At 42.0% G+C, this 26162-nt stretch overlaps 1 protein-coding gene across 1 annotated transcript in view; it reads left to right on the top strand.

Annotated features, from left to right (window-relative positions):
* The first annotated feature begins 7798 nt into the window (after positions 1 to 7798).
* kcnj5 (potassium inwardly rectifying channel subfamily J member 5) overlaps positions 7799 to 26162 on the top strand; it is a 34080-nt gene continuing 15716 nt past the window's right edge. The window contains exons 1-3 of the mRNA XM_030067737.1: positions 7799 to 7937; positions 19584 to 19666; positions 25149 to 26022. Of these exons, the coding sequence (XP_029923597.1) occupies positions 19604 to 19666; positions 25149 to 26022 (937 nt within the window). The 5' untranslated portion in view covers positions 7799 to 7937; positions 19584 to 19603. The remainder of the gene's footprint in view (positions 7938 to 19583; positions 19667 to 25148; positions 26023 to 26162) is intronic.

Below are 26162 nucleotides of genomic sequence, written 5' to 3'. Positions count from 1 at the left end.
TGGTTATTTGCTCAAAATTATTACTTAAATAGAATTAAATTGGACGGGATATTTATCACATTCTGGTGATATTTGGAGTGTCAGAAAGAATTTGGCCCTACTCCGGACTTTGCAACTCTCAATAGATATCTCATATTCATACTACATGGTCTGTTCTCTCCCTCAAGGTGATATGACAACTGTGGAGGACTGCTCAAAATGTAAAATCAATCAGAATTGATCCTAGTGCCATATGCTATTTTTCCATGGCATATCAAGACCTCTAAACCTTGTACAAGATTTCCCGTGAGTCTACACTACAAAATGTGACCACAGTAAAATCGCAAGGTGAAGGGCTGATAACTATCCAGCTGGACTTTGTCCAAGAGATGACATACTCATACATTAAGACAATCAATAAAATTTTCCAAATTAATTCACCACAGTTGGTTTAAATCAGACCCTGACTGATTTGAAGGAAGATGAAAGGAAACTAAAGGTAAAACTACTCTGTATCATTCACTGTTTGACAGTTCAAAAAGTTTGGCTTGCCAGCTCTTCCTCTAGCCTCGAGACACTTACTACTGTACACAATTATTTTTTTCCTCAGAATTTATGAAAAATGCTTAGAAGGTGGGCTGGTTTTGGCCAGCGCTCATATACGAATCAGCCACAGGCTACATGCCAACTCCCACAGAGGGACCAACTGAGAGACACAATCACAATCTCAAAGGCTGTCAATGTCTGAGGATGGCTTATATTACAGCATATTAGAGTTTTCATTTGGTAGCAGCTAAGATTTAAGGATACCCCCTAGATTTAAAAAAAAAAAAAAAAAAGAAAAAAGAAAAAGAAAAGCTGCAAGATCCAACCCACTGCACTCCTTACAAGGACAGAGTTGCCATCAATGTAACTGAGCAATTATTCACTGCAATACTTATTTCCTCCACATGGTGTCACTGTGTCTGGACTGTACCATCCTCCCCCAATCAGCATCACTTTAATTCACTTAAAATGCAGTTCATATACTAATTTTACAGATTAACTTACTTTTTCAGAAAATCGACTCTAAGATTTGATGTAACTTGATCACATCTGTGTCTAACTGGGGTATTATACAATATGCAGATGCACTGCGCTGTTTTTTTTCCAAAAGGATCTTTGCACTGAAGTGTCACTGCTTTGTGGTAATTCAGTAAAACAGAGAATTCCTTTGAATGTTTTTTTTTTGCAAAACCTAAACTCTGGGAATTTATGCTTGACTATTTTGTTGAAATGTTAAAAACAAAAAACAAACAAACAAAACAAACAAACAAACAAAAACAATTAAGCTCATGTTTTGTAGATAAGGTTCAGACACTTGATGCATTGTCACAGTTATTTCACTGTCCAAGAAAGCGCTGAGTTCATGGAATACGAGCTTCATTTCAATTGTACTGCTTGTGCAGAACAATTTTATTTTAAGACTGCCACTGAGGATACCCCAGTGTTCTGAACATTAGATAAAAACATGGTACAGTAGCTTTCGTAGTCCCAAATTAATTATGTATTCACATATAACAAGCACAGTGCTGTACAGTAAATCGTCACACTCACATAATTCATAATTTAGATTCTAATAGATGTTCTCATTCCCTAAAGTGAGCCTCCTTTTAAATCTTACTGCTTATATAAACAGTTAAGGATTCCACTTGGGTGACGCAAAACATAGCAAGTCTTGTGTTCTTCTTCTTTTCACTTAAATCATCATGCATCTCACCAGTACGCTAAAGATGATGAATATGTTGTTGAATTTATAGATGAATCTGTATCCACTAGCTCAGGCAGAGATTGCTAAATAATTTACAACTTTTCCATTGCAAACACACCTTGCTTCCTCATGCATTCAACGGTTCTTCATGCTCTTTGCTCGGTACTAAATTCAAAACAGTCACTTGGTAGAGCAGTTAAATATTTTAGATATTAACACAGAGTACCACACCTTAAGAGCAGCAATTGCTAAACCGTTCACCAAGTGGACAAAACTGACATATTTATACTTTTTTTTTTTTTTTTTTTAAAGCAGACTTCCACTACCACCCCCCATTCCCAGCCCGCTGCCGATCTTTATGTCTTTATAGTGATGCATTTCTTGCATTCTCTTAAACCCTTATAAGTGATGCATTTATTGTAGATGTCCTTGGCAGCCTCCAGTTTCCATGTCTGTTCCTTCTTGTTCCTGCCTGCCAATGACATCTCAGTTCATTGAGGTGTCATAAGCCCTGACAAGAGGATCAATCAGACCTAATGCAGCTTGGGATGAGGCTGAGTGAAAACAAATAGGGATGGAGCTAAAGAGGAAGAGGTGTGTGTGTGTGTGTGTGTGTTGTCGGGGGGTTTGATTGGATGAAAGAGAATACGGTAGGCAAGGGAGCCAGAGGGGATTAAGAAAAATGACACCTCACATTCAGTTCAATTAGTTCCTCCTTGCTCCTTGTTGGTTATGGCTATTGAAAGGATCATTTCTTTCAGGATCTTCCCTGATCACTTTTGGCTTCACCTGCAGTATCAGCTGTGGCCTGCTGCGTACACATGAGGATGCTGCTGGTTTGGACTGAAGCCCTGTGCGTCAGTCCACAGTTAACTACACCGATAGGCTGTTGCCATCCCCAGTGATCTATTTCAGCAGAATGAGAAAATAAATTATTTACATCACATATTTCCCTTTTTACAACCACTGCTGTATCTACTGTTTGTATAGATTCAAGCCATGGTATACATATGGCACATATAATGCATATTTATTTTTCAATCTGGCGTAGGAAGAATACCAGAATAGCTCAAATCCATAGTGAATATAAATGTTGCACCATGTAATTCATATGGAAATGCCTGCATTAATGAATATTAACTTAGGCTTGGAACATAAATGGCACTTCATAATTTATAAAAGGCCTCACTGTTATGCAGTTCACCATTTATAGTCGCACAAATCCCTGTTTGGTGATTCTAGTGATTAACCTGTTAACAGTCAACTCTGCCAGTCCCATTCATGGGTTCATCTATACAAATAAATGTTATGCAGCGGAACTTTGTTCAAACCCACAGAAATTCAATTTAAACTCTAGTGCAGATCCCAAGGTACCAAGTACATCCTGCTGAATTACAGGGAAACAAAATGGTGCACAAGACATCTAGATATTTTCTAACTTGAGTGATGCTGCAGCCATGAAACACTGGTGCCTTTGGTCTGAATGTTTCACTTAATATAAGCATAATGAGGCCTAGTGAAGTGGTGCAATCAGCACATAGCCATAGAATCTTTACTACACTACTGTGTTGAATAGGCTAGTCGCTTTCCAAATTAATGTGCTTCATGAGGCCTTGCAGCTGTGTGTTGTAGGCTAATGTTAGCCAGCTAGCTACATATAGAAAAAGAAGTCAGTTTAGTAGCTGACCGGCAACACTCAGTGTCAAAAAGACCTCATGACGTCCTTTAACTAAACCACTGGACTCCAAATACAGCAGACAGGGAAAATGGCACAAGATTGCTCCAGTCTGGGTGACGGCAGCAGGTGAGTTTGTCTCCTAGATATCTATGCTTTATCCTATTCCAGACATCTAAGCAGGAAATAACACAAAAATACATTACAGTTAGCCTTATTAATTTGATTTGTTGCCATTTTTATTCAAAGTTGTCATAGTTTTGCCAAGCTACAGCTGTGTGTTTTTAAATGCTACCTAGCTTTTACCTCTGTTTTTCTCCCAGAAGCCTAAAACTGACGATGGTGCATGTACCGTATTGATCTGAATATAAGACGATATTTTTTCCATTGAAAATGCCCTGAAAAAACGCCCTCGTCTAATATTGGGGGTCTAAGCAAATACACATGTATTGTACTTGCATATGTTCCGTGCTTGAATACAGCACACTTGGCCCGCTCTGGCACGGTTGGAAAGGGTGTGCTCCAGCACGGTACGGGCGTACATGCACGAGCACATGCAAGGTCACGCACGCAGCGCGCGAACGTGGATTCAACGTAAATCATGCAACTTTCCTCCTGCCTCCGCAAAATCGTTTAATGTGCAGCGCGATTACCGGCGAATGGCCGCGTTGCGCAAACAATAATCAACCATGTTGCCTGTGTCGCTGTCCATGGTGCTGCTGCAACCGCGTATAAACAAAAGTTGACTTATGATGAAAGGTATATGGCAGTCTGTGTGCGCCGTGCACCTGTCAGATCTGGCAGACCTGACCGGGTTGGCGCGGTGCCGACCAAGGCACCGGCCGGTATCAGGTGGGCCGGCCGGTTGCACCGCCACCCGGTTGAATGTAGCAGTCAGCTGACATGCCGCTCCGGCTGTCAGTTGGACGCTTTCTGAAGTTACCTCCGAAACTGTCAAGGTAAATAAACATCCCTTAACCCTGGCCCTGAGTGCAATGTGAGGCGGTGGCGGTCTCAGAAAGAAGAGCTAAAAAATGCCCACAGCCAGAGAAGGGCTTTTCGTGGTCCAAAAACTGGTCGATTCGACGAGATTGACAGGAGGGTGTGCCATTTTGTGAATGAGAAACGTAGTGTAGGACGGCCCGTTACAACGGCTGTGATGCAGCAAAAAGCACCTGAAGTTGCCACAGAGCTCAATATACCCCGCACTGAGTTTAAAGCTAGCATGGGCTGGTGTGGCAGAATGTCCATATAAAAAGTATATTTCCAAAAAAAGGTCTTAAAAAAGAGGGGTCGTCTTAAAATCAGGGTCGTCTTATATTCAGATCAATACGGTAATTTCCACATGCAAATTCTGTATCCAATTCTGGACATTTGGTTTGGGGTTGGGGTTGGGGTTGGGTTTGGGTTTGGTTTAGGTCATGTCGGCGCTGAGATGAACCCTTTCTGTAACTTCACAATGTCAATGTCTGCTTAAGGACGTGCATAGCTTGAGCTTTTCACTAGGCAGTTAAGATAGCAATGTTATAGACTGTCTGGAGGTCAGGCGAAATGAAATAGCTGTCGCCCAAACTGGAATCGCTGGAATCATTGGCCGCTTTTTTCCTACCTGAAGCAGGAACTTTATCTGCTTAAAGATGTATAACCTGAACATTACTAACTGTGGGGCGCCCCGGTGGCTCCCCAGATAGAGCACGTACCACTTGCTAAGGCTGAAACCTCACCTCAGTGTCCTGGGTTCGAATCTGAGCTCAGGCCATTTGCTCCGTGTCATCCCCTCTTTCTCTCTCTCTCCCGTGCCTTTCTTGTCTCTGTATACTGTATAAATTACAAAAATGACCGAAAGTTGCAAGAGTGACTGTTTGGCCAGAATTGGGTGCAGTGTCTGCAGTTGGCTACTGTTCTGCTAGCTGCCTTTCATCAACACTGCCCACCCTTGAAAAAACTTTTATTGTAATTTCTTTGCCATTATGCTGACAGTTGTATAGATACAGATCTACAAATTGATGTAATATCCTATTTTTTCATTGGGAAATCCTATAAATTTATATCAATTTATTGACTTCTTTTGTAAAGTAAAGTCATCTAATAGGTAGGATAAAACCACTCCAAACTGGTCTTTTATCATAAAAGTAATGACCCTTGTGGTGGAATCCACAGCTTCTTTGCCTCTGCAGCAGTCATCATTTACTGAACATGTGCCATTTCTTAGATATGTGACATTGTTGCAGAATATGGAAAAAAAAAATAAATGAAAAACTTTTTAACTTTACTTAAGGGATAATTTAAGGAAAAATCAGAGTTTACGGAGTTAAAGGAGCAGTGACAAGCCGGGTAATTTTGTCTTCAGCATATCTCTTGACATTGCGTTAACGAGTTTACACTGTCCTCCGAGCACAAAACTAATAATGTATGTGTCAAGCAGCTTTATTAATGCGAGACAGAAGAGTAAAATGAATGGATTTCTCCACAAGACAAAGAGCAAGGGCAATAAGGTGGAGGGGAGCTTGGCTTTGATCAATAACTATGTAACCTCAGGAGGGGAAATGATTACACATACCCCAGATCTGAACCACTGAGAGCCACGGGGGGCCAATCCACAGGCAAGCGCCATGATCACAAAGCATCCAAGCAGGAACGCCAGTGGAGGGCAAGAATCCTTACATGTTAGATCACCAGGACATTTCAGCCACTGATGAGACCAGCTCTATTATCTTGGGAGTCAGGCTGAGTATAAGCCCCCAACTTCTACCCCGAGTTAAGTCCCAAGCTCCTCATTACTGCAGCCCGACTCCTTGATGTTTCATAATCCACTGTCATTGGCTCCCTTGCTGGCTGAGGCCGAGAGAAGCAGAAGTATCTCGCAGGCATCTCGCTCTGCCCTTGTGCCTCAGTGGGGGGGCTCATGCTGTAACAAAGCGGGCTGCAGAGTCATAAATCACGTCCCCAACTCGATGCAGGAAACACATGAAGACATCTCATAGGCTGCAGCAACGTCACAGTCGTGTCCCTGCTCGGCTTGCTCCCTCTCCTCTCTCCTACTTCCCGTGCTCCTCCCCCACTTATCTCCATCTCCATCTGTCTCCCTCCCTCTCTCTCTCTCTCTCTCTCTCTCTCTCTCTCTCTCTCTCTCCCCTGTGTTCGTGTCTCTCTATAATTTCTCTTCTGATAATGATGTACTAATGCTATATTCTACATGACTATATGTTATGTTTAAAGTCTCAAACTCCAGCTTTTCTCTCTTATCTGTCGTATTCTCTCCCTCACCATTACTGACATATGAAAAGATACAATTCCCAACACACCATAGCAGTGGCTGGGTTGAATTCAAAATATGAGCCCACAGACTGCATCCCTCTCACGAGGTATATAAATTTATATGGCTGTTTGAACGCAGTGCTCAGCATCATTGGAAATAAATGCATAAGCCTTGGAGGAAGATTGCAGCGTGTGGGTGTGTGTCCAGGATGGGGACAGTTCAACTTTTCAGTTCATTCAAAAAACAGATTTTTTTCCAAGACAAAAATTAAATTTTGAAAGCTGTATTGTGTGAAGTGCAGCTTCAATTTACATTATGAATACGGTGAGAGTGACTCGAGCCCTAATTTGTGGGCTCCATCTTTTATCTTCCTGAATTCTCTAATGAGTTTACTCTGAAGTAACACTGGGTTAAGACCTTTCTCTCCCCCTCATTTTCTCCTTTTTTAGGACAGGCTTCCCTCTGTCTTGTCTTGTTATCTCTCCTGTTCTCTCCTTCGCTACCTTTCTATCTGTTGCTTTACCTCTCCCTTGCGCTGTCTCTCACCCTTGCTCTCTCTGCCCGCTATTTCTCCCTGAACCTCTCCTCTGTTCTCACTTTGTGTTTCTTTTAAACTCTTAGGTTCTTCTCCTCAGCTGCAGTTTTAAAGCATTTCATTACACTGTGCCGCTCTTCCCCATCTCTCTCTCTCCCTCTCTTTTTTGCTCTGCACTTGACTCTTCTAAGCATATTCCTCTCTGCCTTTGCCTGCAGAGCGAGGTGAGCCATGTGGTGGTACACAGAGATATACACACACAGAGATGCTCGGTGGAAACAAGCATGCACACACACACGCGCGCGCACACACACAAATACACACATATAAAGGACAAATCCGGTGAGACAAGAGGTCTGAGGCTTTGTGTGGAAGTGAGAGAAGAGTGGGGGGTGTAGTGTTCATATGAGAGAGAGCACACACTCACATGCTATCTCTCTCTCTCTTGCTCTCTCTCTCCCTCTCTTGCTCTCTCCCTCTCTCTCTCTCTCTCTCTCTCTCTCTCTCTCTCTCTCTCTCTCTCTCCCTCTCTCTCACTCTCTCGCACAAATGAACAGACCCCCCTCTCACACAGGAGTAGATAGAGAGCGGTGGAGAGCAGAAGAAGCTGGGTGACAGGCAAGAGGCAGTAAGGCTATCGTTGAACAAAACCAGGAAAGGAGCGTGGAGTCCTGTGGAAAAGAGCAGCTGTGAGATGCCTCGAAGAGAGCCTGCCAGCTACTCCTGCGGAGACCTGAAGGTAAGCCTCATGCTCTGCTGATGGAGAAAAACACAGGGAGAGACAGAGAGAGGTAGAGGGAGAGAGAGAGGGAAGGAGGGGAGAAAGAACCAACCAGAAGAGGAAGAGGATGAATTTTAAAGCCACTGATGCACGGTACCACCGTGGTTTCACATCCAAGCAGCTTTCTCTCTGTTTGCCTATGTGCACAGCATTTCATGCTGACATTGCATTATGTGTTTCATTGCACATCCACAAACCCCATCTGGAGTGGCTTGCCAAACGAAGAGTGTACAGTATGGGAAGGAGAATCATAAACTATGGGTTGGTGCGCAGAGACAGTGAAAGGAAGAGCTGGATAGAGAGAGATTGAGAGAGAGAGGGAGAGAGAGAGAGAGAGAGAGAGAGAGAGAGAGAGAGAGAGAGAGAGAGAGAGGAGGATGAGAGAACAAGACAGCACAGATTGAGGAAAAGGAAAGTGGTGGAGGAAACTGCCTGGATTATCCCCCCTTATCCCATCACACCCTGTTCGGCTTGCTCCTTCATCCTACATTACTGATGTCACTGCAGTGATAGATCATCACCATGCATTTCCTTGCCCTCACGGCGGGGGCAGGGTGATCAAAAAAACAATGGATTTTCTTTTTTTTTTTTCTGACGCAAGCAGAGAAAAGCCTGGCAAGAATCCTGCTGCGTTTGTCTACTTGCGTACTGCGCTTTAGTCCTCTCTGTGCAATGCAGGAGTTTTACAAACACAGCAGCAGGAGAAAAAACACACAGTGAATGTGTGTGTCTGCATGTACTGATTCTGTGTGTGTGTGTGTGTGTGTGTGTGTGTGTGTGTGTGTGTGTGTGTGTGTAGTGTGGAGGAGGGGATTTGTACACCACTGAGACACAGCACAGTGTGTTTTGGCTTTCGCACATTTTTATACGTTCAATAAAAGTGGGAGATAAAGAGAAGGAAGGGGAGGGTGGCTATCTGTTTGCCTCTAGCTTTTGCCTGAATATTGAAGAGTACACCAAAAGCATTGAGAGAAAATCATTTATATTGATTCCCTTGAAGCGCTCCTCACTCACCAGCTTGAGCATTACAGCTGCTTGGTTTAGGGTCTGATGTACACAACTATTGTCTGCTGTTTGGCACTCTCTCCGCTTGAGTGCACTCTACAGAGCGCACATCTTCAGAGCTGTTGCTGTAAAACTTTGATGAAAATGCAGTTGGCTTTGTGGACACATTTACCAGGCACTGCTTTCCCAAAGCCCCCATCCCTTGTGATGTTCCCTCATCTGGGAATGCCAAAACAGTGTCATAGTGTTCAGTGCTTGGCCTGCATGTGTGTACGTCTACACTTGATCATTATTTTTTGATGCATCTCCTCTGGAATTGTAGCTCAACAGAGGAGAGGAGTTACAGGAGCAGGGAGGTACAGAACAGAGCAAGCCATCACTGTTCTCGTCATCACCACATTTTCTATGCACAACACATTCTCTCAACAGAGTGTGGATAGACTCACCCAAATAAAGGGGAAAATGCATTCAATGGAAGTAATTTATTTGCACATTTAGCCGCTCCGTAACAAAACCTGCTTTAGGCTTCATGTATCGCATTAATCTAGCCCGACCCTGGCCAGAGCTGAGTGAATTACAAATACTTAACAGTTGTAAGCAGAAGTGTGACTTGCAGAGATGTAATGTTTTCTGATGGATGGCCTATTGACCTTATTAACAGTGCTATCAGTGTAGCAGCAACTCCTCTCCACAGTGCAGCTATAGCAGCTCTCCTCCTCCTTGGCTCTTTGGCTCCTTGCCAGCATCCTCTTCTCCCTCACATGTGGACAAAAGGAGGGTAAAGGGTGGGCTTAACACTCAGTAGGGTCTGAGGAACCAGTGAAATGAGAAAACACTGTGAATAATTAATTGGGGCTGTTTATTTAGTCAAGAATGTGCCTCTCTTGGGTCGGCAGGCAGAACTCCATTCTTACAGCAGATCCCCGCTCTCTTGTATCGCAGCAGCGCATTTGTGTCAAGAGCGTAGCCAAGCGTGAAGATATTTCTGTATTAAGTGCACTGGAAAATGAGTGTGCACGTGAGGGTATTGGATCAAAATATTTCATGCAGGCTTCAGTGGTCACTTGTGGATAGACCTAGATGCAGTGTGGCCCTTATTTACTGTATGTAGCACTGCTAATAAGCTGTCATAGCTGGAAAAAAAAAAAAAAAAAAACATTCTACTTAAGTGTGTGAGTTTGTGCTCCTCTTCCAGCTGAATATAGCTTCTCTGTTGACATAGCCTATAATCTGTATGTGAACACAACCCTAAATCGTAACTTAGTAATTGCATGAAACTGACAATCAGAATAAATTTCCCAGCTTAATCTTATCAGCCTCTGGAGAAAACCATTCTATTTATGCCCTCATAAATCTGCAGGCATTGCACCTTCAAGGCTCTGTGTTACTGTATTTTAAAGAGTCACCTATATTGTTTGTGTAGCTGATTTATGCCCAGCTCACTGGTACAGCAACCTTCCCCACCACACATGTATTTTTCCACAGTGTGACACATAAAGTTGATACACGGGGCTCCAGCCTCGGCCTGAAGGCAGCACAAACACACCTAGACCCTCTTGTTAAATCAGTTTGGTAAGCAGAGGTGACTGCTTGAGGGATCACCTTTTTGTCCTCTAAATCCACCTCCATATTCGAGCATATAGTAGCACAAAAGGACACAGGGGGGATGCAGAGTTGCACACATACACACATGCAAACACACACTGGATAAAAGGAAGGGAGTTCTTATGAAAAAATAGCATTATGCTTCTGTTGTTCCAAGGGAATTTGTGGAAATGGCTACTGTCTCTGTATAATAAACAAATGAATGAATAAGTAAATTGAACCCTGGTTGTTCCAGTTCACGGCTCACTCGGCTCGCTCAAGCCTCGTTCTGCAAAATTATTCAGGTGGTTATAATCAGTGTGGCATGGGAGCGATGCATTTTATGTAACAAGATTACAGTAACCTGATTACCAGAAAATGACTCACATTTCATTTTGAAAAAAAAAAAAACAAAAAAAAAAAAAAACAAGATGATTGCTTGGGGGATGACTAAGGGCACTTAGATTGGAAGATTATATACACATGATAATTTTGCAAATCTTGAAATGATGGTTGACACTGCTGGCTGAAGATGATAGGAAAACATTATTTCAACAGGATTATTGAGAAATATATGGAATTTGGGGGCAGTCCAAATGGAGATGAATTACCAAGGTTGAGTTTTACTGTGTATTACATTGCAAATTATCATTTTTGCAGGCAATCTGTAAACTGTAACACAGTGCAATTTGAAAGTATACCTTCTCAGCCATGATCTTGCATTCCAAGATGTATTCCATGTCGTGGCTAAATGTCTGTCACTTGCACTGAAGGGAAGCTCTCTAAATGGCCTGTTATTTTATCTGGTCTAAGTGTCACCAGCAGGCTATGTTGGGTGACACTGAGGTTTTAAAGTCTCTCCTTGTGGCTTAGCCATCAGGGCTAAACTAGTCTTTATCTGGAGTTATTTTAATAAGGGAGGATCCTTATAGTGTTATTCATGAGGAATGCTTTGTTTAAGCATGGTGTTTTGTAACAGAGATGCGTTGATGTCTGGTGCTGAGGTGATAAGCATTCAGGTCAGGCCAGTTTAACAATGTCATGTGGGGGTTACTGTTTACTGTGCCACAGGAATCCTGCATTAATAACATACTGCATGTGCTCATTAATAATGTACCTGCATGCATCTTTTAGTGTGTTTTGAGCATTGAAAATAAAAGTATATTTCTCAGTGTGTTTACATATAAAAAGTATGGTTTATATATAAAAAGAAAGGATAGATGGCAAGTGTAACAAATTCACATGAATCCAATTTGGCTGCAGTGGTGCAGATACATACTGGCAATTTAAAGAGATTCACACTGCAGACTGACACGCTTTGGAAAATGACAACATACCATGCAAATAGAGGACATACCATGCATTTTAAGTACAATTAGTGCTGAGAATTGAGAAAAAGTATTATCATTAAGATGTAGGAAGCGAACATGATGAGGCTTCCTCTCTATCTCTGTTCCTCTGTGTCTAGAGGCTGTTTTTAGTTTTATGTAAGCATCCATGAAGCGTGAGCATCCATCACCCTGGGGAAACACGTCCCCCAACATTTACAGCTCATTAACACTGGTGGGAAAAGAAGCGATGGGGTTACGAAAGCTCAGGCCTATTGAGTACCAACATGGATTTTCTGATTTGGTGTGTTTGTGACCTGAACCAAACATGACCTGAACCCTTTTGCGTCAAAGATCTCCATCTTAAGAAGTCATTTAGTCCATATTCAATTAAAATACATATAATATGACCTGTTAAAATTTTGTTCTTCTTGAAATAACTGAAAAAAGTAGACAGTGGGATGAGATAATCCTACTTTCAGGATTTATTTTTTCTGGGAACAAGTATAAATATGTTGAAACAAGGCAGAACAAGGCAGATCAGCACACTCATATGAAGGAAATTCTGGTAACAAGCTGATTAGCACTGGGATTATCTCATCCCACAGGCACATTATTCACACTATTCCTTTCTTATTTTAAGTAAATAAGACTTTGCAACTGAATAAGAGTGTATTTCTTTTAAACATTTATTTAGCCTGCATGCACAGTTTCAACACCAACGTGCTTCACATTCATACAGTTAATATATATTCACATTTGGGAGCTGCCCTGACCAGCCTCAGTCATGTGCGCTCCCCCACCAGAGCAACTAAGGGTCAAGCCCCTTGCTCAAGGAAACCTTGACAGGGAATGCTGAGAGAGGCAAGTGCGTTGCACTCTCAAACGAGTCCCCGGCTGGTCTGGGGAGTAGAACCTGCAACATTAGTCTTGTAAGCTTGTTTGAGCGTGAGTTGGTATGTGATGACTATAGAATAGTGGCTCCTCAAAGGGACAGACACAAGGACACAATGAGGCATGTCAGGAATTCCAATCAGGACCATTTGACCTTTGGCTCCTCCAGCATTTGCCACGTGCTGTCCACCCCACCCTCTTTCATATTCTCTCATCTTCTCTCCTCCCCTCCTCTCTGCCCTTCCTCCTCTGCTCCTGTCCTGTATAGTGAGGCAAAGCTGAAGGGTAATGAGTGAATCGCTTACATATTGTAAGCGTTAGTGTCAACCTGGCTCGCACAGCTCTACCTGCACTGCAGGAGCCTGCACATAGTGCACCAAAGGAAGAGCTAAATTGTGAAACAGGGATGGAAAATAGAAAAAACCAAACATTTAAAAATGACTAGGCTAAATGACAAACTAAATCCCAATAAAAATGCACAGACAAGACAGCAAATTGAACGAGAATTAGCTGTATGTGTCATCCTTAAAAGGAGTTTTCAAAGCAACATGAGTAAATTAAAAAAAGATCTAAGGGTAAACAGGCAATACCAGAAATCCACTGCAAAACATTATCCGTTTTAACAATGCGCTTAGTCCAGTATTTAGTCTTAAAATCTGTTTTTTCTTCAAACAAGTGAAGAAATCTGCCAGCGGGATGAGAAAATCCCACTTGACTCCAATGCAGTTTTCACTTGTTTGAAGTATAAATATGTTGAAACAAAACAGAGTAAGGGAGATTAGCCGCTAGTGTCAAGAAAATGACACTTGATATAATTGACACAGTTGATTAGCACTGGAAACAAGTGGGATTATGTCATCCCACTGGCAGATTTTTTCACCTTTTTTAAGAAAAACAACAACAAAAAAAAGATTGAATGTTAGACGAAACGGCTTGTTTAGGTTTGTAGTGTCTAAGAGTGTCTGTCACAAAATCTAAAATCATTTAGTACAGCAATCAGATAAACTGCCTGGGAAAAATGGAAGTAAAGGCAAATGGAAGCAAGACAGAAACAGAAACACCACAGCACGACAAGCTCAAAGATTACCACAAACTAACGTTGATGTTGATGACACCCTCTGAATAAGGACTGAAGCTATTCTGAGGCAAAAGGGTGGCCTTACTACTGAACCTGAACTGTGCTTGTTGTAATTTGAAAACATAAAGCATAATGAGATGAAGCTCATCATTCAGTGTCCAGTCGTGTCAGTCTGTTATCATTTTTTCATTGATTTAACTTACCTAAGATGCTTTTACGAAGTACTGCTATTCATTTTAAATGCATACAATCATTTTATTAGAATAGGCGACTTGTTTTACAAATGATGGACATCTCAGTACAAAGTTTCTAAATGGATAATGCTCAGACACTCCGGCCCTGTCTCATTAATAATGCATACACATTGTTGTCGAAGCCTTTAGAGAATATTTAGAATTGTCAGTTATTGTAAAAATGTGGCCCATGGGAATGATATTGCATGCAACACTGAACTCCGTTTGTTATTCCAGCTCTCGCATATTTCTCACCCCTGCCAACCGCTTCTTTTGCTTAGACGTTCTTATTTACTAATAAGATGGAAGGCTGGCAAAGGAAATCTAGGCTCTGAGCTGTAAATCACTGCAAGAGGCTGCAGAAACCCTTTATAATAAAGAAACAGCATGTTGGAGAGTCTGCTACTCCCAGCACACCACACCCCTGCCTCCCTCAGAAACATCTCACGTATCTTTCTCTCACTCTCTGTCATTCTCTCTCTCTCTCTCTCCTTCTCTCCCTCAGGCCCTAGGCCAGCATGGTTGGAGAGGGTGTTGCTTGGCTCCAGTAGGTGTTGGGTTCATTAAAGCCCCACTCAACAACACTGTGGAGACCTGGCTATCGCTTTTTTAAAACATACTCAGGGCACTACTTTAGGGCAGGAGTGTGACAGGACGAGATCTGGAATGAACAGTAACTCAACAGTTATTCTTAGCACGAACCACTGTAATTTTTCAAAGATGTATATAGGAGAGGGGTGTGATGGAGGAGCAGTGCGAAAGAGAAAGTGTGTGAGTGTGTTTCTGTGAGTTAGAGAGAGAGACAGTAGGTTGGACTTTTCATTAGGGAAATTGTTCGTCCAGTGTGAGCCATTCATCTTGATGCAGCAATGTCAACTCCAAAGAAGGTGATCCACAAAGGGTGATAGAAACGGGACACAACTGGATACAATCATGGCTCACTATTGGCTATAATAGGACAGTAGGAGCAAGGGATGGCATGGGGTTTCTGTGTGTGTGTGTGTGTGTGTGTGCGTGCGTTGCTGGGCCTGGAGCCAAACTGACTGAGGACGATTTTAGTCATTTGCCCTGCCTGACCTCAAAGTGTCATAAGTGAGCAGAGATAGGGATGAGGCCATGTTATTTTGTGGGCCAATCTTAGCCCAGGACATAATCATGACACGGCCAGTAACCATGACTGTTCCCTTTCACTCAAGGAGAGGAAAAAAAAAAAAAGAAAAGGGACAGGAAGGTTCTAGACGGCTTGCAAGGCTGAGCCACAAAGACGACGGATAAGTTGGAACAGTTCCACGAGTGTAGATATCTGTTTTATGAACTGATTCAGTCACTCTCACTCACTCACTCTCTTCTTTCTTCCTTTCTTTCTTTCTTTCTTTCTTTCTTTCTTTCTTTCTTTCTTTCTTTCCTTCCTTTCTTCCTTCCTTCTTTCTTTCTGCTTTCTGCATTTTTCTGTGTCAGGCCTGTTTACTGTATTTTGATGACACATCAGAATTGCATTTTCTGCCTGAAAACTGCAAGCTGTGACCTCAAAATCTATGGATGAGTGCCTACTAATAGTGAAATTTGTATTGTAAAACAGGGGTTACTGCAGAGTTTGCAACTTCTCACTGTCATGTATCAGCACGTGTCAGCATTTTCACTTTGAAAACATAGCATGACTGTCAGATGAAAACTCATATTTTGTTGATTTGTATGATTTTTTGTTTGAATCAGACGTTCACATGTCCCTTTATTGGTTGTGCATGCTGCAAGAGCCTGGGACATATGAAAACCATACAACACCTATGCAAGGATAGTAAATGTCGAAATTTTCATTAAAAAATAAGTTGTCATTCCTTTGTTTCAAGGTTGGCAGTATGTAGATAAGAGGTTTGCACCTGACAGCAGCTACCAGCCAACTCTGCACCATTTGCAAAACAAGCACATCTTGGCACATTTAGAGCAAGAACAAGTTTCCCTCCAGCATAGAAAATCTAAATTGATTACCTCCATATAATGTGGAATAAAAAAAGTAATTTGGAAAATGACAAGGTCTGCTGTTAACATGTTGATCAAGATTTTTTTTTTTCCTCCAGAGTAATAATTCAGCTGGGTAATCTGAGGAACTGGCTTTATTGGTCATGGGTCTTTATTGGAGGGTTTAACTCTCTTGACCGTGTCATTGGAGCAGTAATTAGTATTGATACAAGCTCTCTCTTGCCTCAGCTCAGAGCCAGCTTTTACTTTTAAGAATTGCACCCATGGCTGAGCATTCAGAAGTTTTGTAAATGGATACAATTAAATCTCAAAATAGCAGCCTGTGCTGGGCACCAAACACTGGCCGCAGGGAAAAATTATAGGGCATGCCACAGGTTCGATGGAAAAAAGACACATTTTGCTGGGCCCCGCACAGATTATTGTTTACGGCATGCTGCATCAGCAAATAAGGAAAATTTATGTGCTGTAGATATCCCTTGGGAAGCAGGTGCGCTGGTTTACCATGGGTACCCTTGGCTTTAAGTACAACAGATGAGTGCTCTTGTTATCAGGACACAAACACAATTCAGCGAAAGCCTTCTGTCAGTCTCTCAGTAACAAGATAAATGCTTGTTACCCTCTTAAAACGGCATGATAAAACCCCCTCGCCGGCATCCATGTCCGAACACCTCTCATTTGGGCTTGTTGAGTCTGCTGCTGAGAGCCGACGCTGCAATCAGTGAGCCTTGCCGAAAATACACACAGGTCTGGAGTTCACAAATCTCCCGGGGGCATGTTTAATTCATGAGACCCTAAAATCAGTCCGAAACCAAGACCTTGCAACCTCTTTAATGTATTCAGCGAGGTTTTTCAGAAGCTTTGTGTGTGTCCCGCGCCTCTCCTGTCTGTCTGTCTTTTCCACGCTCAGATGCCTGTCACGTCAGTCTGCCCTTTGCTTTGGACCATCAATGTCAACACTGCATTCCTGTGTGGATCTGATTTGTGACGTGGTCCTCTCCCTTCTCCAAGCTCTCTTATGCATTTTTACTCCTAGCTCGTCAGTGATCAAATAGAGTAACAACAGATGACAGAGAAAAGAGAGATGTTATTGAGCACAGGCACAGGCAGCAATGTGCCCATGTTTCTTTTGCTGGTTGGTTGGTTACTATACCCTGTATATCTCTTGTCTTTTTGTTAAATTATAAGTGGCTGATATTCAAACACCATCCAAGGGCTCTGTAAGTTAACAGCCGCTTATGGAGCTCAAAAGGTGTCGCTGCTAAGATTGCTGCTAAAATTAGGGCTTTATCTGAACCACTCTCCAGTACTCCACCCCTCATAAATTGCAGCAATGGCTGTTATTAAGCTCCACATCATTAAGGAGACACTGGAAGTCTCCCTTTGCTACATCTCCTGTCAGATTGGACACAACTCAGCAACAGAAATATTCCTTAAAAATCACATTACACATACTATAGATTATCATTACATCATTTAGCTACTTCAGCAGAACTAAAAAACAACCACAAAGAAAATATGTTCACTTGTCTTATATTTAAAAAAATGTCTTCAACAGGCAAGCCAGTTTTATGACTATGAAACACTGGAAATTCACAATTTTCTGTATGCAGTTTGTCATCTGATTAAGAGAGCAATCACCGGTTTTGATTTGCAAGATGATGTGGCCATGGCATCCATCGAGTGTAGTCTGTCTGTATGCCTGTGTGTGCTTGCCTGTGTGTGCTTGTCTGTGTGTGCGTGTGTACGTGCACGTGGCCAGCCGAAGCAACTGGCAATGATGCGCCTGCTCTTTTGGGGGATGACGACGTTAAAAACGCAGCTGAGACAGCTTCACTCTACAGGCAAATTAGTAAACAGAGTGTGCAATGGGTCATCTCCCATGTGAGGTTGACAGCTAATCCGCTACTTTAGTCTTCCAGCAGTCAAAATGGTGCACCTTTGTCATGCTTTTTTTCCATGCTGAATTCTAATGATGGCAAAATGGAGACGTCTTAAACCCCTTGGGATTTTTTTTCCCTTTTATGTTAATCAGTGCACTATATAAATGTGGGAAAGACTTTCAGATGGAAAATCAGCTTAATTTCACCTAAAACGTCCTATCACCGTGGTATTCTGTTCTAGATGATGAACCATTTTTTGACAGGAGGAAACATAAATGAGAGCTTCCTGACACATTAATAAGCATCCTGGGGAGTGCACGGCCAACAAAAGCCATTTTCCTTGGTATATTGTGCTGTAATTTGTTGTTTTGTGCTGATATTTGGCTTCAGAAAGAAGCTGGCAGTTGACATTTATTTATTCATACTGTTTTTAGTGTATCAGTTCAGCTGCAAAGACATATACTGTGCATTAATAATTATTCACCTGTGGCTCACCTTTTCAAGCAAGCGGAGTCTATTTACAACAAATCTTGACAAAACACTGGAACCAGTACAATCAACAAATTACTGCTTTGAAGATTTGACCTTTTGAAGCTTATTGGTTCACACTGCACTGAGTGGTTTCCGTGGGCCCCAATTATACCATTTGATACGGTAAATACTGGCATATTGATTGTACTGAAGCACTTTACAATGCATGCTGAAAACAGTGGGTGTGTGGGAGTTGCAGTATCCATCAATAAACATTGCCAGTGTAAATACAGTCCATCCTTTGTAATCCTGACCAAACAGGATCTGTAATTTAAGATAGCTGAAGGCTGAAAGGTTGAAAAGCCAGCAGTTAAAATGAAGGCTATTATATCTACTGCCACGGCACTGCAGCTTTGACCATTACATGCTACACTGTTGCAGAGGTGGATAATGACGCTTAATGATGGATAATGACAATAATTATGAATGAAGTACATTTGCTCAAGTGCTTGTACTCAAGTATAATTTTGAAATAGTGGTAGTGTTAGTATTTCTGTTTTGTGAGACTTGATACTACGCTAAATATTGTAGTTCCTTCACTACATTTATCTGATGGATGTGGGTACTTTGCAGAATAGACTTTTACATGCAAAGCATAAAGCGTGATGCACTGTTGAAACTAGTTGACAGTGTCCAGAGCAGTTAGACCCACAGCATGAAAACACACGTTAATGCATCAGTAATTCAACATACTGAAAGGAACCATTCCTCAAATTAACTGCTTTTCACACTTACATAGATTTCACTAATATTTCCATACTTGTTTCTTACTAAGGGAAATTTCCTTGTATTTTTAACAGAGTACTTTTCCATTGTGATATGCTGCTTTTACTTAAGTAAAGGATATGAATAGGTTTTCCACCACTGTAATGCTGATTAGTTGCAATAATTGTCATGTAGGAATTTATGCAGATCCTGCTGCTACATTCATTGCAGGTAGATAAGAGCACTAGTTGAATGCATAAAATGCACAGCACAATCATAAATATTTAAGTGGAAATTGTTACGTTTCAAAGTTTTCCAGGGTGACATTTTTGTATGTAAAAGTAATGCATATAAATGACTCAAACAGTGACACTGTGTTCTGCCCACAGGTGCTGAGCTTTAGCTGAGGATGGCAGGAGATTCTAGAGTCCTCATGGACCACGACATGGAGATAGGAGTGACACCTGGACAGGTAAACTACACAGCCACTACTGAACACATGCTGGACACGACCAGTTTTACACAGCTGGTGGGGAAAGAGTGTGAAAGGTCGGAGCGACAGAAAGAGAAAGAAAGAGTGTGTGGTGGTGAGGACGCAGAGGGAGATTGCAGAGGAATACAGAGAGATGGGGAAGGGAGAGACAGATGAGAACGATATTGTATTTGTGGTAGGGAGGAACCCGGACTGACCGCTTTCAAGAGTTGTGTGAATGAGGAAATTAAAGAGGGCCTTACATATAGATAGAGATATATAGATATAGATATTGTATTGATGAAATGAACAAGACAGGTTGTAGACTAAGCTTCACAAAATGTAATCTCACTTGCTTCTCTGGTACTGAGCAGATAAATGGATGGCTCTGCCAACTTGGCAGTGCAGATAGGGGGACAGCGAAAGACACGACATTCACAACTCCCAATAATGGATGGTGGAATTGCAATTGTTATTTGTTCTGATTTCTAAGCCGATTGGCTCTTATCCTGTCTAACCAAGTGCAGTCAGCAAAGCTAAATGAGGGAAAACTCCAACTGCTTACTACCACCACATAGACAGAACTAATGAATTTGTTTATGGAGCATCAGCCCCAGGGACCGTATTGACTGCAGAGGCCAAAGATTGGGCTGCGCTGTCTGTGACAGCTTCATCTATCACTCAATTAACCAGCAACCCGAAGGGTGGAAATGAGTGGGACTGTTTTCGATGACTAAGGGCTCTATAGTGCCGATTAATGCCAGTTTAAAAAAAAATAATAATAACATGCATTAACTGATCATGTGATCAGAAAAGTGTAAATATGAAAGAGTGAGGGGACATGATGGTCTAATTTGGTCTTATACCCCTGAGCACCCTTGGTAATAGGGCAGCTCACTGACATTTAATGAACGCAGTGTCATTGAGTCACTAATTGCTATACTTGTCAATGAGCATTGTCTTACAATTCTTCACTGTCAAACCTCTCATTACCACATTCTTTGTACAGGGATCAGTTCAAATCGATACCTGAAAATTCAATACATGCCCGCCCCGACTAATGTGCTTGCACATGAGACAACAGTGAAACAGGATCTAGCTGACATCTCAATGAATCTCACATACCTTAAATCAGCTAGATCAGCCTCTGAGAGAAAACTTTATGTTAAACTACATTTGACATTCTGATTATCAGTCAACATTAATATTGCACCATTATGGATCATTATATTTTTTTTTTCTCTTGTCATTAATATGAAACAATGAGTCACATGTCAAAACAATGTAAATTTTCCAGTACACAGGAATTAACATTTGTCTATGAACAGCTGGCCTGTTAGCCTCATCAGATCATCTCAGAAACATCTCGATGATATCAACCAGCATTGCCCTAAGTTACTTTTGAAACTATACTTTATTTTAAATTGTGACGAGTCACTAGTTAGTCTAAAACTAATTCATTTGAGTATTTTCAACTTATGTACTTAAACATGTCTTTCAAATGTGTCTTCTGTTGATGTGATCACTATTGCAAACTATCACTGAGTAAAGATTTACTGTTATATAAAGGAAACATGAAACTCTGAAAGTGAAAGACAACATGTCTTTCATTTACATCAAAAGAAACAACAGAACGCACATGTCATTGTTTGCTTTCACTTCGATGATATGCCGTGTATAGCTAACAACAATGTTCTAACCATTTTCTTTGAAATAATGTGAATATTAAGTAGTGAAGTTTATTGCTGTGTCTGAGGCCACTCTACCTGACCACAGCATGCTGACCACAGGTACTGCAGTCTGCCTGCTTTCAATAATGTAGTACAATACTTCAGTGTGGAGGAAAAATTTCTCTGGGTTTATACTTTGCAATAACTTAAAAATAACCATTTGTAAAGAAAATATAAATAATAAAAATCTAAGTTTGAAAAGGTTAACTAAAAAAATATTGTCACCTAGCTAAACTGAAGGGGGAAATAAGTGATCTGAGCACTCCACTATTAATCACAGCTGTCCTAAAATCAATTTGAAAATCAATGAAGTACAACCAAACCAATATGAACCACCAGAACTGGAGTGCATGTAATGAGCACTATTTTTTGACATGGGAGGTTATGTTAGAGTATAAAACATTTGGCCTTGTCGACCTAACATATGCAACCTGAAATCTCCCTCTAGTGAGGTGGAACACGCCACAATGGCCTCTCAGCTGAGTAGGTGATGCAAAAGAGTTCCCCTCTATTAACTTCAGGGATATCTGGACATGCTGTCGCTGAAACTCGAGGGGCTCAGCTTCCTCAAGCCTACTTGTAATTTAAACTTCTTGTGATGTGCTCTTTCTTTTACAGTTTCACTGGGAGTCTGGCTTTCACTTTTTTAAACTAGAACCTGGGTGTTATTTGTTACCTGAGATGGCTGTATAAGGAATTGCAAAAGTCAAGACATAGTACTGACATGAGAACATGACTCACAACCTGTTATTTATGATGTGAATCACAGTCAGACTTGATTTAAATATAGGAATGAACCTAAATGAAGAATGAACTTTGTTGGAAAGTGAGCCAATGTGATTTGGAGTGGGAAGAATCATAATAATGACCTCTGTAGTGTTTAATTGTGAGAAATGAAAAGATATTCCCCTTTGAATATTCACACAATACAGTTAAAGAGAAGAGACAGCTGTTCTATATCACCAGGGCTAACAGTAAAGCTACCATCAGAAATCAGAGATTTGGGCTGGGCAAATCTTTGGCCCTATCACAGTGTGCTGTGCAACAGTCTATGGCTGTCAGACTACAGGCTGCATGCATGAAGTGTTTGTGAAATTAGTGTCACTAATAATAGTTCATAAAATTAGAATAGAATAGGTCAGGGGTGGGCAACCATGTGCCATGGAGAGCCGAGAGGCTGCAGGTTTTCTTTCCAACCAAAAACTCCACCAGGTGATTTCACTGATTACCTCATCTTCAAGCAGAGAGGAGGGACTAATCAGTGAAATCAGCTGGTGGAGTTCTGGTTGGAAAGAAAACCTGCAGCCTCTCGGCTCTCTATGGCACATGGTTGCCCACCCCTGGAACAGAATAACATTATTCTCCTACTAGAGTAGGGAAATTATCTTTATCTCACTGTACAATGCAGATAAGAACAATACAAAGCATGTATAGTAATGGAACCTAGTATGAGATTACAATTAACATCATTTACGACCAGTGGACAACATCCCATGGGTCAGATCTACTAAAGAAATGCAATTTTATATAACATAGTATTTGTGTTAGTGAATGATGGATATTACCATAGATGATATGAGCCCTACAAAGTCAGCCACTGGGGCGTCTCGGCCAGATGCTGTTTTGATTGTAGGTTTTGTGTATGTGTACTTTATGTAAATTGATTTGCTTTGTGTATAGCAAAGCAGTATAGCACCATTGAAATTGAGGCTCAGATCTCAACATTAAATACATGTTTGAATAAGTGCTCTTCTGTTAATCACATACATTGCTGAATTGAGTAAGGGACACTGTTCTGCCTGATATCTAGCTTCATTTAACAATAAGTAAGGCAACATTAAACTGCAAGAATTTTGAATGGAGCTTGGCCTAATGTGCCTGATGAGAATGTCACAACAAACTCTTATTTAAATCATTCATATAGACTTACAGCTCCCAAGCCATCTTTTACTACCATCGTGAAAACCACTAATCAAAAACAGACTCATCTGCTGCTGTGTCTTATTTCTCCATGAATGAATCAGAGCTGACTGGCTGAGCCCTGCTGCTCCTGCCACAGCAGCTCTCCAGCAAAGGGTGAGCTAACAGAGCTGACTGATAGTGGACTGTGGACTGCTATGTGAAGCAATTTTTTGATGCTGCATTGTAGCCATTGTCCCTTTTTATCAAAACAAGAAAAATGACTAAGTTGAACATCTTGTTTGATTAACTTCATTCACTGAATTGGTCACTTTTTTACTCAGACATAGTAGATTATTACTGGAACATGAAAACCAGTAAATTGAGTCAGGTGATCTTGTTTGGGCAGTGCTAAAATTTGGGTAGGCATGGCCCTGCTCACCTCCAGATTCTGCCTAGAAGGTACCACCTGAGCACAGTGTTGTGGGTTTTCTCCAGTTTTTTTCCTTGGATTTTTGCTCAGCCCAGCACCTCCAGGATGTGTGTTGGCTCCATGGATGAAGGATGGACCCTTGGAGGATTCAACAGCATTCAAAGACCAAGACAAAACATCCCAGTGGTATCAGAGAAAGATCTATTTACTAGATATGAGGTAAACTATTAGAGTGCAGTGCCTCAGATACCAACCCAGTGATTGGCATATATCCTTCCCCAACTGAACTGTGAGAGAACTGTGACTGTGTGTGTCTTTGTTCAAGAGCATTATAGTGCTCAGTGCAGCCACAGTAGGACATAACATTCCCGGTGTAGTGAGGAGGACTCTGGAGAGAGATGGATCACAGGTGTCCGATTAGCACTAAGAGATTCAGAGGGCACAGAAGCTTCAGCAGAGTACTATATTTCAATTAACAACTCAGACTGGGAAGGCAAGAGGCAGTGTGCTGCCAACATGTCTTTGGCGTATTTGAGGGATGACTAGCATCCTGGTGTTTGTGTGTGTGTGTGTGTGTGTGTGTGTGTGTGTGTGTGTGTGTGTGTAGCCATAAAAAAAGGCCAAGCAGCTGGCAAAATTTTATCCAGTCTCTGCAGTAGTATAAAGACAAACAATGTAAAGTCATTGGATTATGTCACTTCTGTAACATATGAACTGTGAGTGAGTGTGTGTGCATGCGCATATGTTTGAGCACATAAGAGCTTGTTTCCAGATATTTGTGCAATGTGTGTGTCTGGGCATATGCCTCCCTTTTTGGGATGCCATAAGGGCCTACTGGGGGGAGGGGGGTCTGTCTCTGTTCTTATCCAGGCCTGCCAGTGTCCCATAGGGGCTGAGGGGAGGGAACACAGGGGACAGGGAGGGAGGCAGGGCACAGCTGTGGAGCCAGATCGCCTCGCTGGAGCTGGGCCAACATAGACAAAGACCTGGGTGTCCTTGTGTTCTTGTTCTGTCCTTGCTCTCTATCTCTCTCACTTTCTCTTTCTCTCTCTGTCTATCTCTCTTTCTGTCTGTGTCTACATGTATACACACCAACACCCACAATGTCACTGTGGAGGAGTGCAGAGCAGTGACTCTATCACAGCCCTTAATTTTATTTGGTCCCTGGTGGCATAAGAGTATGGTTCTTGAAAGGTTGAAAGAAAATTACTTAAAAGGTTCAAATATATGTTTTCCATGTGTACACCTGGAGTGCAACTTCAGTTTAGCTTTAGGGAAAAGGGTAGTGTAGGAGGCAAGAAGTAATGGCCGCAAAAAGCATGATTACTTTAAAATATACCCACAGGGATATTATTTTTTCTTTCTTTCTTGCTTCCTTTCTCTCACTGTCTCTCCTTATCTTTCTTTTTTGTCTGTCCAGGTGAAGAAGCTTCCCAAACACTTACGGGAGGCCCAGATCTCAACAGAGCGCACCCACTTGATTTCCGACCCGGTGAAGAAGCCACGTCAGCGATACGTGCAGAAGGATGGCAAGTGCAACGTTCATCATGGAAACGTGCAAGAGACCTACCGTTACCTCAGTGACCTGTTCACGACGCTGGTGGACCTACGCTGGCGTCTTAGCCTGTTCATCTTCACTTTGGTCTATGTAGTCAACTGGCTTTTCTTTGGCCTGCTTTGGTGGCTGATCGCACTTATCCGTGGAGATTTGGTGCACGCTGATGAAGAGGGCTGGACCCCCTGCGTGGAGAACCTCAACAGTTTTGTCTCGGCCTTCCTCTTCTCCATCGAGACAGAAACCACCATTGGCTACGGTTATCGTGTAATTACAGAAAAATGCCCTGAAGGTATCATCCTGCTTTTGGTGCAGGCCATTCTGGGTTCCATTGTCAACGCCATGATGGTGGGCTGCATGTTTGTCAAGATCTCTCAGCCAAAGAACCGTGCCGAGACTCTCATGTTCTCGCACAAGGCTGTTATATCGGTGCGAGACAACAAGATGTGCCTGATGTTTCGGGTGGGGGACCTGAGGAACTCTCACATCGTGGAGGCATCGATCCGAGCAAAGCTGATCCGTTCGCAGCAGACCAAGGAGGGGGAGTTCATCCCACTCAACCAGACTGACATCAACATCGGTTTTGACACGGGTGATGATCGCCTGTTCCTGGTGTCACCACTCATCATCTCCCACGAGATCAATGAGAAGAGCCCCTTCTGGGAGATGTCGCAGGCGCAAATGGAGAAGGAGGAATTTGAGATTGTGGTCATCCTCGAGGGAATGGTGGAGGCCACAGGTATGAAGGGGGTTCAGATTGATGTCCAGATGGGTGGGTGGAGGGAGGGATACAGGCAAGGCAGGAATGGATGGATGGATGGATGGATGGATGGATGGATGGATGGATGGATGGATAAGTGGAGACAGGGATTGATGAAT

The sequence above is a fragment of the Myripristis murdjan genome, chromosome 13 (assembly GCF_902150065.1).
Source record: "Myripristis murdjan chromosome 13, fMyrMur1.1, whole genome shotgun sequence".
NCBI classification, from domain to species: Eukaryota; Metazoa; Chordata; class Actinopteri; order Holocentriformes; family Holocentridae; genus Myripristis; species Myripristis murdjan.
This window is presented reverse-complemented; position numbering and strand designations above follow the sequence as displayed.